Source organism: Rhinoderma darwinii, chromosome 2 (assembly GCF_050947455.1).
Source record: "Rhinoderma darwinii isolate aRhiDar2 chromosome 2, aRhiDar2.hap1, whole genome shotgun sequence".
Taxonomy (NCBI): domain Eukaryota; kingdom Metazoa; phylum Chordata; class Amphibia; order Anura; family Rhinodermatidae; genus Rhinoderma; species Rhinoderma darwinii.
In genome coordinates, this window is record NC_134688.1 from 283,992,964 (window position 1) to 284,007,545 (window position 14,582).

A 14,582-nucleotide genomic window follows, 5' to 3' on the forward strand; every position below is an offset into this window, starting at 1 on the left:
AAGGAATTTTTCTAGGGGTATAGTGAGCATTTTGGCCCCTCAGGATCTTTTTTAGAGCTAAGGTGACCAAAAAAATAGCGATTTTGGCGCTTTAAATTCTTTATTTATTACAGCGTTCACCGTGCGCAATAAATTACGTTTTCATTTATTCTCGGTACGATTATGGCGATACCATATGTGTATAGATTTTTTTAAGTTTTGCAGCGTTTGCACAATAAAATTAAGTTTCTATAAAATAATTTATTTTCTGGGACACGCTATTTTGAGCCGTAACGTTTTTATTTTTTCGTCAAAAAAGCTGTGGGAGGTCTTGTTTTTTGCAGGACGGGTTGTAGTTTTTATTGGTACCATTTTGGGGTAAATGCGACTTTTTGATCACTTTTTATTCTCTATCTTGGGAGGGGTGGTGACCAAAAAATAGCGACGCTGACAGTTTTCCGTTTATTTAGTTTGCGGCGTTCACCGTGCGGAAAAATTAACATTATAGTTTCATAGATTGGGTCGTTACGAACGCGGCGATACCAAATATGTGTACTTTTTTTTAACATTTTCATTTTTTCCCTATAATAAATGACTTATTATAGGAAAACAAAACCTTTTATTTTTACACTTTTATAAAACATTTTTATTAACTTTTTTTTACTTTTTACACTTTCTTTTTTTGACCTGCAGCTCTGATCGCTGCTAGAATACATTACACTACCTAGGTAGTGTAACGTATTCCAACTGTCAGTGTGACGTCACAGTCACTCTGACAGTTGGTCTACGAGGATCAGCAGAAGCTGATCCTCATAGGTTGACATACATGGCAGACTTGGGGGCCGCTGTCTGGCCCCCGGGTGCCATCACAAGCATCAGAAGCCCCCACGATTGCATGGGGGCTGCTGATGCGCTACAAACCCGCTACATGCGGAGATCGCAATCGAGCCCCGCATGTAACGGGTTAATTGCCGAAATCAGCGGCGATGAGCCGCTGATCGGCAACGCTGGAGAGTGTCAGCTGTCGGGGACAGCTGATCTCCAAGTTCCCGATGCACACTGTCGCCGACAGTGTGCATCGGTAACGGCACAGTGACTTTCTGTCACTCTGACAGGAAGCCTATCAGGACCAGCCGAAGGTTGGTCCTGATGGGCTTCCATCCATCGCAGACCCGGAAGCCATTGTTTGGCTTCCGTTTGCCATACTAACTATCGGCAGACCCCGCGATTTCGGACGGGGGTCTGCCGATATGTTAGAAACCCCTAAAATTCGGCGATTGCACCCGATCGCCGAATTTAAGCGGTTAATGCGCCGAAATCAGGGGCAAAGGACCGCTGGCCGGCAAGAGGGGAGTGTCAGCTGTCGGCGACAGCTGACCTCCCGATTCCCGGTGCACACTGTCGCCGACAGTGTGCACCGGGATTAACTCAGTAACTGTACGTCCTCGTGCGGGAAGTAACCTCCCGCAACGACGGACAGTTACGTCCTGGTGCGGATAGGGGTTAAAGAGAATGTGTCGCTAAAAAAAATATATTAAGTTAAACTGTTAGTATATAAGTGATTACACATTGTTCTAATTTTTTTAAATTTTTTCACAAGTCAGGAAATATTATAAATTAGATTCTAATTTATAAACATTTCCATGTGCTGGTCACTAGAGGGAGCAATTCCCAAAATTGCAGTATTGGCATGTGGTAAAGCAACCTCATTGCTTTATGCTGCAAAATTGGAGAAGACACACTCGCTCTAGTGTGCTCAAACAATCCCCCCTCCCTTATTCTGGCTAGTGCCAGGAGAAAGGAGGGGGTTGAATGTTCAAACCTCCTACACTGTGTGCCGCCATTTTTTGAGCGAATGCTCAGTGTAGGAGGATTAGATACAGTGGTAATCAGACAGTATAACACGAACATACACACACATCACATACACAAACATAACTTACCTGCTCCTGCCGCTGCCTCTGCTCCCTCCGCTCCTAGTCCTTGCTTCTGAACATATGGACGGAAGCTGCGACCGGAAGTAGTCATCTTACTGTCCGGCCGCGGCTTTCGGCCCACATGAAAATGGCGCCGGATGTCGCTCTGCCGAAGACCTTCCTTTTGGACTGTGTGGGAGCGGCGCATGCGCCGTTCCCACAGACGGCGTACGCTATAGTGAATGGAACGTCTCCCGTTCGCATTCTCTATGGCGATGTATGTGCCGTATTCCATCTCTGTATGTGTCGTTAATCGACACATACAGAGATGAAAAAAAAAATGGCAGCCCCCATAGAGAAGTAAAAGAAAGAAAAAAGTACAACACAAAAACACAAATAAATAAAATGTATTTTAACGACATGCTAAAAGCAATAACATATAAAAAAAAATGTTTTTCGTGACACCTTCCCTATAAGACAATGGGAAGGGGGGAGGCCCCGCTGCTCACCTACCTCCCAGCCAGAGAAAGACCCGGTGGATGTGGCAATGTACCAGTTCTCAGGGCTCCACAGCCGATACCCTGCACATGCAGAAAGCACAAGGGAAGAGACCGCACCTTGTCGGTCGTTCGCGCCTCCAGCTCCTCTCAGCCGTGCACCACGCGCTAGCCGGAAGTACTAGGCCGCACTCCGTTCCCGACTGCAAGTCCTTTTATGCCGGTCCACACCACAAATCTTCGCAGTGGCAGATACCAGAGGGTAAGTGGACACCTGTCCTTATTGTGAGGCGTTTAAATCTGCAGGAGGGATGCGATATTCGCAGGATTAGAAGTCAGGGAACTCCGGAGCTCAGAGAAGCACGTCTGCTCAGAGACCTCCGGCCACGCCCCCCAATCCAAGTATTACTTAACCCCTTAATGACCAACCTATTTTAGACCTTAATGACCAAGCCATTTTTTACGTTTTTCCATCGTCTCATTCAAAGAGCTATACACTTTTTATTTTTGCAGACATAGCTGTATAAGGTCTTGTTTTTTGCGGGACTAGTTGCAATTTTTAATAGCACTATTTTGCAATTTGGGGTACATAGAATTTAGTGATTAACGTTTTTTTTTTGGGGGGGGGGGAATAGAAAAAAAACAGCAATTTCGCCACACTAGTTTGCGTCCTAAATTTACGCCGTTTACCGTGTGGTAGAAATAACACAAAAACTTTATTCAGTGGGTTATTGCGATTGCAACGATACCAAATTTGTATAGTTTTTGTATGTTTTACTACTTTTACACAGTGAAAACACTTTTTTTTCAAAATTGTTTGTTTTTGTGTCTCCATATTTGAAGAGCCGTAACGTTTTTATTTTTTCGCCAATGCAATTGTAGGAGGGCTTTTTTTTTGCGGGACGACTTGTAATTTTTATCGGTACCATTTGAGTAGATACGACTTTTTGATCACTTTTTATCAATTTTTTTTTTATGGCTGGATTCAAAGAAAACAGCAATTTTTGCATGGTTTTTTACTTTAATTTTTACAACGTTCATCGTGCGAGTTAACTTATGTAATAACTTTATAGTCTGGGACGCGGCGATAACAAATGTGTAACTTTTTTACTTTATTTTGTTTGTTAATAAAAAAGCAGTTTGTAAGGGGGGAAAGTGGGTTTTTCATTTTTTTTTCCCACTTTTTATTAAACTTTTTTACCAGTCCCACTAGGGGACATCACCATGCGATTATCCGATGGCATTTATAATACAATGCAATACTTCGTATTGCAGTGTATTATGCCTGTCTATGTAAAACGGACAGGCATCTGCTAGGTCATGCCAGAGGCATGACCTAGCAGGCATTCATTACAGGCAGACCTGGGGGCCTTTATTAGGCCCCCCGGCTGCCATCGGACACACAGACACTCGGCGATCTTATCGCTGGGTGTCAGTGGGATGAGAGGGATCTCCCTCACACTCTCCAAAACCACTCAGATGCGGAGCACGCTATTGAGCACCGCATCTGAGGGGTTAAACTGGCGAGATCGATGCAAATATCGATCGATCGGACGCCCCCAGCCCTCAGCTACCTCTGGCAGCTGAGAGCAGGGAGATTTGACAGTTCCCTGCTCTGTTTACTTATTCCGATGCAGCGACGTAAAAAGTCTATTGCATCGGAATAAGGCCCGTTAGTGACCGACGTAGAAACACAATGGGGCTTTCACTAACGGGTTAATGCCCAAATTCACACTAGACTGTTTTCCAAAGATCCTAAAAAGGTGCAAAAATATAAAGGAAAGAATAACAACCAGCATCAAAACCGCACTGTGTGAGCAAGGACTAACTATGTATTTGTATGTCAGTGGCCTTTACCTTTAAATATTGATAAATTACACACAAGCTGCAAAGATTAAAAACAAAATTCAAAAGAAATATTTATTAAAGATTGTTACACAAAATACTTTCTTAACATAAGCATACACCGGAAAATGTAAAGTAAGTTAACGTCTTAAGGCCTCATGAACACGGCCGTGCCCGTAATCAAAATATGGGAGAACGGCCCGTAAAAAACGAAAAGTAGAAAAAGCTCCATAATTCCCGGCACGGGCACCTATCCGTAGCGATACGGAAAGGTGTCCACGGCCAATACAACTGGGCGGGTCCGTAATTGCGGACCGTATTACGGACCGTATTACGGAGATATTTTACGGTCGTGTGCATGAGGCTTTAACTCCTAGAATATTGTATCTGAGGGCAAAATGGCCAATACATATTTTTCACATCTTCCTCCAACTTTAAACAAAAGTAAGAGGGAGCAAAAAATAAATCTGTTACATGTAATGGTGCATGGATGCCAATATCCCACATTTATTACGGACTTATATTTGGTGGAAATACAAGCAGAATATTTAGAACTGGAATAAAAATGAGATCCCGAAAAATAACAAGAATAAAATGGGCAAATCTGATTTACGCCATTTGTATCAAAGAGACAAACTTACTACCATAGTATGCTGAAATTCATCATCAAGACCTGCAAAATCTTAATCAGGTAGGAAGATGTCAAAAACAAAAAACAAAATACTATTAATGATGATCAGAAATTTTTTTATCAAGTGGTTTTCACCTCAGGTAGGGCTGGTAAGTTCAAGGTAATGTGCAAAGTGTTTGGAGTTGGCACAGTATAGCAAGTAATAGGTCACAAATATTCGTACATATGATGTGATATTGGGTCAGATATAAACAAGTTCAAGGACAATTACGGAGTTCTGCATTGGAATGCAATTACAGAAAAATATTGCTCTGCCTCGTGAATACACGTACAGAATGCTTCACCATGACCGAATAAACACAAAGTAAAAATGTATGATGCTTTTGGTTATACGGAGGATTAAAAACCTGTCATTTAGTGTTTGGTGCTGCATGAAATATGTAACTGGTTTATTCTTGAGTCATGGCCCATCTACATGGAGGGAACTAACCAATGAATTGTATAAACAAAGGATAGAACTGCTCCTTTTGGTAAAATAAAATAATCTGACACATAATTCCATGTCTACAGGTAAAATCCATTGTGAATAATAAGTCACTGCAGTATCAAAGTCCGGATACTCCTGTTACTCATGTCCAACTTAACATAAAATAGTCAGATGTGTCCAGATTTATAGAAGAAATGTCTTTTAGAGATGCCCAACCAACTTCATTTAGTGCGTTCATCAGCTGAGGATATACCTGGAAGATGCAAGAAAAGAAATAGAATAAATGGATGAAGCATCGTTTTTCCAGCATTTCCTTTACATACGTGCGAATACACAAACCCATTACACAGACCATGCTGCTGGGCAAAATCTATCAGTTTGTAAACACTAGGAAGTATCACCAAGGAAGCTGCGGGGGGATAGAAAAATGAGGTATTAGGCTATGTTCGCACGGCTTATTTCCAGCCATTTTTCGAGCCATAAACGGCCGAAAAATCGGCCGCGAAAAAGAAGTGCAGGTCACTTCTTGGGACGTTTTTGGAGCAGTTTTCCATTAACTATAGAAAACCGCTCCAAAAACGTCCGTAAAAAATGCGAGTGGCTTAAAAAACGTCTGAAAATCAGGAGCTGTTTTCCCTTAAAAACAGCTCCGTATTTTCAGACGTTTTCCGTTAAAGAGACTCTGTCACCACATTATAAGTGCCCTATCGCCTACATAAGGAAATCGGCGCTATAATGTAGGTGACAGCAGTGCTTTTTATTTAAAAAAACAATCTATTTTCACCAATTTATTAGCGATTTTAGATTTATGTTAATGAGTTTCTCAATGGACAACTGGGCGTGTTTTACTATTGACCAAGTGGGCGTTGTACAGAGGAGTGTATGACACTGACCAATCAGCGTCATACACTTCTCTCCATTCATTCAATTAGCACATAGGGATCCTTTTAGATGAGTATGTGCTGTCTTAGGCCGGATTTACACGAGCGTGTGCATTTTGCGCGCGCAAAAAAACGCTGCGTTTTGCGCGCGCAAAAGGTACTTAACAGCTCTGTGAGAGATCGTTTTTTTAAATAAAAAGCACTGCTGTCATCTACATTATAGTGCCCATCTCTTTATGTAGGAGATAGGACACTTATGTGGTGACAGAGCATCTTTAAGCGTGAACATACCCTTACATGGAGCCCATTCAAATGCCCTAACAGGGAAAAACCATCAGCTTAACCCCTTAACGATGGATATATCCGTCATCAGCAGGTGTTACTTCCCGTATATATCCGTAGCTCTGATTGGGTAGGTACTGCCTGTGTACCCACGCTATCAGCGGTAGGAGCACGGCTGTTACACACAGCCTGGCTCCTGCCGCAACTACCGGAATCGAAGCGCACTCCGATTCCGTCAGTTTAACCCATTAGATGCCACTGTCAAAAGTGACAGCGGCATCTAATGTGTTTGACAGAGGGAGGGAGCTCCTTCTGTCACCCCATCGGCGCCCCTGCAAAGAAACCGCGGGGCGCCGTTGGGTTTCCATGGCAGTCGGGGGCCTAACATAGGCCCCCAGGTCTGCCTTCAGCATCTGCCTATTAGCCCATCCCAGAGGCTGGATTCACACGAGCATGATCGGTCCGTAAAGGACGGAATGTATTTCGGCAGCAAGTCCCGGACCGAACACACTGCAGGGAGCTGGGCTCCTAGCATCATAATTATGTACGACGCTAGGAGTCCCTGCCTTGCTGCGGGACAACTGTCCCGTACTGTAATCATGTTTTCAGTACGGGACAGTAGATTCGTGTGAATCCAGCCTAACACTGACCGGCAATAATGCTTTGGTATACTAAGTATACCAAAGCATTATATAAGCGATCAGCAGATCGCATAGTGAAGTCCAATAGTGGGACAATAAAAAAAAAAAAGAAAAAGAAAAAAGTGTAAAACCGTTAAATAAAGTTTATGAAAAAAAAAAGGAACAGATACAATAAAGTTAACGCATTAATTACACCGCCAGGTGAACGATGTCCCAAAAAAAAAATGCAAAAAACAATGCCAACGTTTTTTTTTCCCCTCCCATTCCGACCATACAAAATAAAAGTTAATCAATAAGTCGCATGTTCCCATGTACCCCAAAACACTACCAATGAACACTACACCTTGTCCCGCAAAAAACAAGCCCACACATGGCTACATAGACGGAAAAAAATAAAGTTACTGCTCTTGAAATGCGGCGATGAAAAAAACAAAGTAATTTTTTTTTTTTTTTTAAAAAAAGGAGGAGTTTTTGTTTTGCAGACGTAGGAAAACATAAAACCTCTACGTATTCGGTATCCCCATAATCGTGCCGACCCATAGAATAAAGGTAATATGTTATTTATGTCGCATAGTGAACGGCGTAAATTTATAACTAGAAAAACAATGCTGGAATAGCCGTTTATTTTCAATTCTTTCCTAAAATAAAGTTAATAAAAGTTAAACAAAATATTATATGCACCCAAAAATGATGCAATTGAAAAATACAACTTGTCCTGCAAAAAAAACAAACCCCTTATACGGCTATGTCGACGAAATAAAAGAAAAAGTTACGACTCTTAGGGTATGTGCACACGAGAACTGGCTTTTACGTCTGAAAAGACAGACTGTTTTCAGGAGAAAACAGCTGCGTCGTTTCAGACGTAAAAGCTCCTCCTCGCATTATCTTGAGCTGCTCTTCATTGACTTCAATGAAAAACGGCTCAAATTAATTGAGCGTGTCCACATGATGCGGATATGATAATCTTTGATAATACATCTGTACTAGGCTAATTCTTCCGCAAATTATACTGTGGGTTTGGATTTCCCTATATATAATTTTATCTCCAGATGGAATATGTATAACCTCTATTTACTATATATATTCATTATTATTTATTTTCCTTTTCAAAAAATTCTTTTATACATACTTTTATATTCCTATATGTTTATTCATGTAGAAATATATCTAGAAACACTATTTTTCACATTTTTGTTGTATATATTCACTTTATTGATTTATACTACGCTATTGCTGACATTTATTATTTTTTGTCAGCATCTTATTAATCTTATAACTTTTTATTTTTTCACATCACACATATTCTTTTGTTTATTAATCATTGTTTGTCAATGATGTGTTTATCTACAATAACTTTGTTCCATTATATGTCACTTTTTCACTTATATATTTTTTTCATTTTTTGATATATATTTTAATTTGGAAGATGTTTGCCCATTAACAGTTTAAACTTCTTATATCGTTACCGTGTATCTATGTATATTCGTGGTGGATCACGTTCCTTGACTATCTAAACATCTCTAGCCCATACACTAATTGGTTTAGTAAACAGCTCAACAGCATTTGAATTCTTTCAGAAAGATTATGATTCTCACGGTAGTCCTCTCATTTCTTACCTTATCTGCCATCCGTGCGTGTTGGTCGTGTCATCCCTGGACCTCGGTCGGGCTGCTGATTGTACCCGTCTGCGCGTGCGCGGTTTCCGGAGCCGCGCATGCGTGGTCGGGTCTCGACGCGAGAGTCTCGCGATGATTCGATTTGACACGCACGGCTGAATATACTCAGGCTCCTATTGGCCTGCAAGTTAGCTGACCCCCTGATCCATTGTATTTAAGAGGTCTAATTAATATGATTCAGAACACCCCTTGAAAAAGCCATCTACGCGAAACGCGCGTTAGGGTTTCTCCATACCTGGGAGTCACTGAGGAGCTACATGGGTTAGTAATAAACACAGGTTTTACTACAACCAAACGATTTGTTATGCTATTTATACTCTGAGAAACGTTGTGTCCTCACTTGAGGCTTAGATAGGCTGAGCTCATTGCCTAATGTGTCCCAAATACAACTAGTGTGGGAGAAAATGATTACTAATATTTACTGTTTACGTCATCTTCCACTCTACATTATGGTGATATGACATATTATGGGATATGAACATGTGCACACTCTGCTTTATGCCCTATATCTTTACTTGATTTACCTTAGAATAATTAGCATAACTTCCTTTTTCCTGTGTATACACTTACAACTATTGTGGTTCTACTTTTCCGCCTACATATTTGGAGATATACAGTTATTTGATTTGTAGTCTGTATTTTAACCATGTATTTTGTATTGTTCAATAAAATATGTATTTTTCTATGCCTTTGGCAATTTATACTCTAATAGTATTTGACTCCTTTTTCTTTTGTGCTTTATCAAATGACATTGCAAAGAAGTGTCCTGCACTTCTTTGACGAGGCAGTCATTTTACGCGTCGTCCTTTGACAGCTATCAAACGACGACGCGTAAATGACAGGTCGTCGGCACAGTACGTCGGCAAACCCATTCAAATGAATGGGCAGATGTTTGCCGACGTATTGGAGCCGTATTTTCAGGCGTAAATCGAGGCATAATACGCCTCGTTTACGTCTGAAAATAGGTCGTGTGAACCCAGCCTTAGTATGCAACAGTGAAAAAAACAAAATAATCCTTGGTCAATAACGTACAAAATGGCCCGGTCATTAAGGGGTTAAAGAGGTTATCCAGGTTGTTTTATATTGATGGCCTATCCTCAGTACACCCCTGCCAATTAGCTGTTTGAATGTGACAGTAGTGAAGTACATTGCACGGCCGCTACAAATGTAACCGCGCGTGCAAACACGAACAGAAAGTAGTATCGTATAAATAATGAAGAGGCTGCGGCGCTCATACGAGCGCCGTGGCCCCTTCAAGCAGCTCATTGGTGGTTGTGCCGACAGTCGGCCCCCCATCGATCTAATATTGATGGCCTATCCTGAGGATAGGCCATCAATTTTGATAACCAGGATAACTTCTTTCATGCAAGTTACAGCCTGTGAGGTTTTCAAGATTAGGTCTTTATATGGTCAAGAAGCTTCCACGAGCTTAACCCCTTAATGACGAGGCCATTTTGCACGTTAATGAGCAACAATTATTTTTTGTTTTTTCACGGTCGCATTCCAAGAGTCGTAACTTTTTTTTTTATTCCGTGGACATAGCCGTATAAGGGTTTGTTTTTTGCGGGACGAGTTGTATTTTTGTATTTGCACCATTTTTATATGCTTATAATATGTCGATTAACTTTTATTAACTTAATTTGAGGAGAGAATTGAAAATAAGCAGCTATTCCAGCATTGATTTTAGAAAAAAATTACTTGGTTTTAGCATCGCCGCATTCAAAGAGCCGTAACTTTTTTATTTTTCCGTCGATGTGGCCGCATGTGCGCTTGATTTTTGCGGGCCAAGGTGTAGTTTTCATTAGTACTATTTTGGGGGTACATAGGACTTCTAGATGAACTCTTATTTATTTTTTTATGGAGGGAATGGGAGAAAAGAGAATTTTGCCGTGTTTTTTTGCGTTTTTTTCATCCGGCGGTTTAACTAATGTGTTCAATTTATTGTTCAAGTCGGTATGATCGCAGGGATACCATATATGTGCATGTGTTATGTGTTTTGACACTTACTAAATAAAACCACTCTGAGCAAAAAAAGTAGTTTTATTTTATTTTGACTTTTTTATTAAAAACTTTATTTAAATCGCTTTACTTTTTTTTTTTTAATCCCACCAGGGAACTTCACTATGCGAACTGCTGATCGCATATATAATGCTTTGGTATACTTAGTACACCAAAGCATTATTGCCTGTCAGTGTAAAACTGACAGGCTATTAGGCCATGCCAGAGGCATTTGCTGAAGGCAAACCTGGGGGCCTTAGTCCGGATGCCCTGGAAACCCGACTGCGCCCCACGATTTCTTTGCAGGGGCGTCGATGGGGTGACAGAGGGAGCTCTGTTATGGGTCAGGTAATACCATGTTTCTCTGCCAAATATGTAATGTCATATGCATTAGTTAATAGTCAACAGATCCCATTGATTCCCGTGACAATCACATTGATTCCTGTGACGTGTATGGAGGCTGCCTGACTGTCTCCCGTTGTGTGCTGTACGGGGAAATAAGGATTGCAAAAATATTTCTTCCTGGATTAGTACAAAATCCAACAGAAAAAAGAAAACCCCTACCCTGCTATATGAAAATGGAGGCATACGGAGATAAAGGAAGTACAAAACAGAGCCATAATATGGCCGTGTGCATGTGGCCTAATCATGCCGGTGAACATCTCATACTCCTAAGGGCTCATGCACACGACCGTTGTTTTCTTCAGTGTCCGATCCTTCTTTTTGCCGATAGAACACAGAGCAATTCACTTCTATGGGCCATGCACACATCCGTTTTTTGTTGTTTTTTTGCAGATCCGTGTGTCTATTGCGCAAATTATAGAACAGGTCCTAATATTGTCTGTATTTGCGGTCCGTCTCACGTATTTTAGTGTATGGGTCTTCAGAAAACAGACAGTACACAAGGATCCATGTTTTGCAGTCTGTAAAACGGAAAAGGTCATGTGCAAGATGTCGAAGTGATGACTGGCTCATTTACATACAAGTAGTAATATTCCTACTACTGGAGATTAAAGCAAATACATTTAATAAAAGGCAAGAAAACAAATGCACCCCATAAACAAAGCAATTGGTTCAATTATAATATTCGCAGAACTGTAGGACTTACCGGTTTTCCTGTTATGCCTGTACATCTACTAGTTCTGGAGGCATCGGAGACTTGGGGTGCTTGCTTTCAAAATGCTGCTTGAAAGTTTTTGGGTCTGGCATCTGTGTCTGAAATATGAAAAAAAAAAAAAACATCTCAGATTAAAACATGACCAGTATTAAAAACACGGAAAATTTATTTGCTACGGCATGCCGTCATTAACTGATTATTGGGGGTCCAACTCCAAGAATTGACCCCATTTTCTGAACTACACCCCTCAAAGCGTTTATCACAGGGTGTAGCGAGTATTTTGACCCCACGGGTCTTTTCCAGAAATAAAAGCGCTGCAGGTGCAGTGCAAAGTCAAATTGCAAGTTTTGCACAATTCCAGCGCCCAATGTGTTGTGCCCAGCCAGTGCCACTGAAAACCCACCCCCCATAAATTGTTAAGAGGGTTCTCCCGGGTATGGCAATGCCATATATGTGGAAGGAAACTGCTGTTTGGGCACACTGTAGGGTTCAGAGCAGAGGGAGCGCCATTTGACTTTTTGGAGCGCGGATTTTGCTTGGTAGTAGATTTGTTTGATTATTGCTGGTGTTTCCATTTATAATTTGGGGGCATATGTAAGCTGGGCAGAGTACATCAGGGGCATAGTTAGGTGGTATAATAATGGGGTAAACAATAAAATAATCCATAGATGTGTGTTACGCTGTGATCGATCCTTTCCGCACAGGCCAGTGTCGCACGGATAAATGGCATCATTTCTGATCCCCCTTTTGGTCCACACTCCGCGCCTTTTGCAGTTTGGGGAATTTTGCTGAGAAGTGTTGTCCTGGTATTATATGGGCACCCTCTCTTCCAGCAGATATGTTTGGGCCCTCCCCTTCCTGGTTCCCTAATTTTAGGGCTTTGATAAATCGCCTCTTGAAACAGAAGAAATGTTCCCCTCGGGCCGGCACAACTGGATATTTTTCTTTCCTGACTTATTGGAGCCTTAACTTATTTTATATTTTCATAGACGTAGTGGTAGGAGGGCTGTTTTTTTGCGGGACGAGCTGTAGTTATTATCGGTACCATTTTTGCATACATGCAACTTTTTGATCACCTTTTATTTCCATTTTTGGAAGGAAACGTGACAAAAAAAAATTCTGTCATTTATTTTTTTTACCTCCATCACCGCATGGGATACATAACATAGTATTTTTAGAATTCAGTGATTCCAATTATGTATAGTTCCATTTTTTTTCACTTTTTTAAATATGTATTTTTAGTCCCACTAGGGTACTTTAAGTTCACCCTTCTATCACATTGCACTACTTATCCGTACATGACAGACCTGGTGGCCATTTGTTAGGCCTACATAGCCCTTCAATATCGACCACGTCATCTAAGGGGTCAATCGCCCGGGATTGTAGCTGGCTCCGGTCCTGCCCGTTCCAGCAGAGCATCAGCTGTAAAATAAAGCTAAAACCTGCGGCTGATGGTCCACGCCATCAGCTTGTCGTAACTGTAGGACAAATTGCGGAAACCCCTTGTCCGCAAGGAGTTCAAATGATCATTTCCAAACAAGGAGAAGCCACTCACCCGGCACACAGGACACGTGAAGACCAGGGCGGCTTTCGCTGCGGCTTTCTGGTCACTTCCGTGTTTCTTCTTCTCTGCCTGCTTCTTGGCATTCTTCTGTTGAGCCTGGATCTTCTGCTGCCCACGAGCCATTATACCAGTTCTGACAAACACAACAAGCGTTTATTTAGGAGGGTGACCCAAGAGCAGCCACCGACCCACCGAAACTGGGCACCAGATTGGGACACAATTTATTTTAACACTAGCTATCCAGGATGGGTTTTCAGTTCGTTTCCACTCACTGACAGCAAGAGGAGATCTTAAAAATGGTCACAAGTGTCCTGCAGCTTCCATGCTGTAGCATCAGACCTCTATCCATGATCACATATATAATCGTGAATATTCTAGATTACATAGCGCCACAGCAAGAGAACCCGGACAATACCCGGAGTCATTTGGTCACCACTCTGCAGTGACATCCATCCTGTAGGTCAGGGGGCTCCTCACCATATGATGCGGTGAACACATGCGCAGTCACAGGGATAGTGGAGTCACCGGCTCACTGCGGATACGGCCGCTCCCCGGTCCGTAGTCACACAGCCTAACGCCCTACTGCTACCGCTTCCCATGCGCCTCCGGTCTACCGGGCTATGCGGGGACCTCTGCTGCACCGAGCTCCTCTCTGCCCCACATACCGCTCTTTCCGTCTTGACGCCACCAAACTCCCTCAGCGCCTCCTCTGTCACGACAGACCAGTCACGCGGTGTCGCGACACGCAGGCGGCCCCCGCATCCGCTTTTTTCCGGTTCCTTCCAGTTCCAGCACTACGCCACTTCCTATACAGAGGCGGCCTGTACAGTCACCAGGCAACGAGCGCGCCCGTAGGACACGTGACTTAAAGGGACACTACACTTAAACACTTCCCGTTCACATTGTGGATCACAGCGATCTACAGACAGGAAGTGCAGGGAAATGGCTTCTTTATCTGATATAATGTGTCAACTCCAGCAACCTACACTTCTGAATATTAACAGAAGCTGCATTCTCGTGTATTCTATGGCTAGGTTTGAGTATTTTTTATTTTTTTTTGAGGATTAG

At 42.1% G+C, this 14,582-nt stretch overlaps 1 protein-coding gene across 3 annotated transcripts; it reads right to left on the bottom strand.

The window, feature by feature from the left end:
* Positions 1–4,286: 4,286 nt before the first annotated feature.
* Positions 4,287–14,372, bottom strand: LOC142743016 (zinc finger protein 706-like). 3 transcript variants are annotated; one of them, XM_075853353.1, is made up of 4 exons: positions 14,180–14,369; positions 13,506–13,647; positions 11,942–12,048; positions 4,287–5,608 (listed from the first exon to the last, which is right to left on the bottom strand). In XM_075853353.1, the coding sequence occupies exons 2-3, from the start codon at positions 13,635–13,637 to the stop codon at positions 11,953–11,955; spliced, it is 228 nt and encodes a 75-aa protein (XP_075709468.1). In that variant the 5' UTR covers positions 13,638–13,647; positions 14,180–14,369; the 3' UTR covers positions 4,287–5,608; positions 11,942–11,952. The 3 variants fall into 3 exon arrangements, with proteins under 3 accessions (XP_075709468.1, XP_075709469.1, XP_075709470.1); XM_075853354.1 differs by lacking the exon at positions 14,180–14,369 and adding an exon at positions 13,992–14,173; XM_075853355.1 differs by lacking the exon at positions 4,287–5,608 and adding an exon at positions 10,544–11,756 and having other exon boundaries at positions 14,180–14,372.
* Between the last annotated feature and the right edge of the window lie 210 nt (positions 14,373–14,582).

What these genes read in the sequence shown, in the direction of transcription:
- LOC142743016 (XM_075853353.1), bottom strand. Translation starts at nt 13,637, where the DNA reads ATGGCTCGTGGGCAGCAGAAGATCCAGGCTCAACAGAAGAATGCCAAG. An exon ending in TCACGTGTCCTGTGTGCCGG is followed by an intron (nt 12,049 to 13,505) that starts GTGAGTGGCTTC and finishes TTCATATTTCAG; the next exon opens with ACACAGATGCCAGACCCAAA.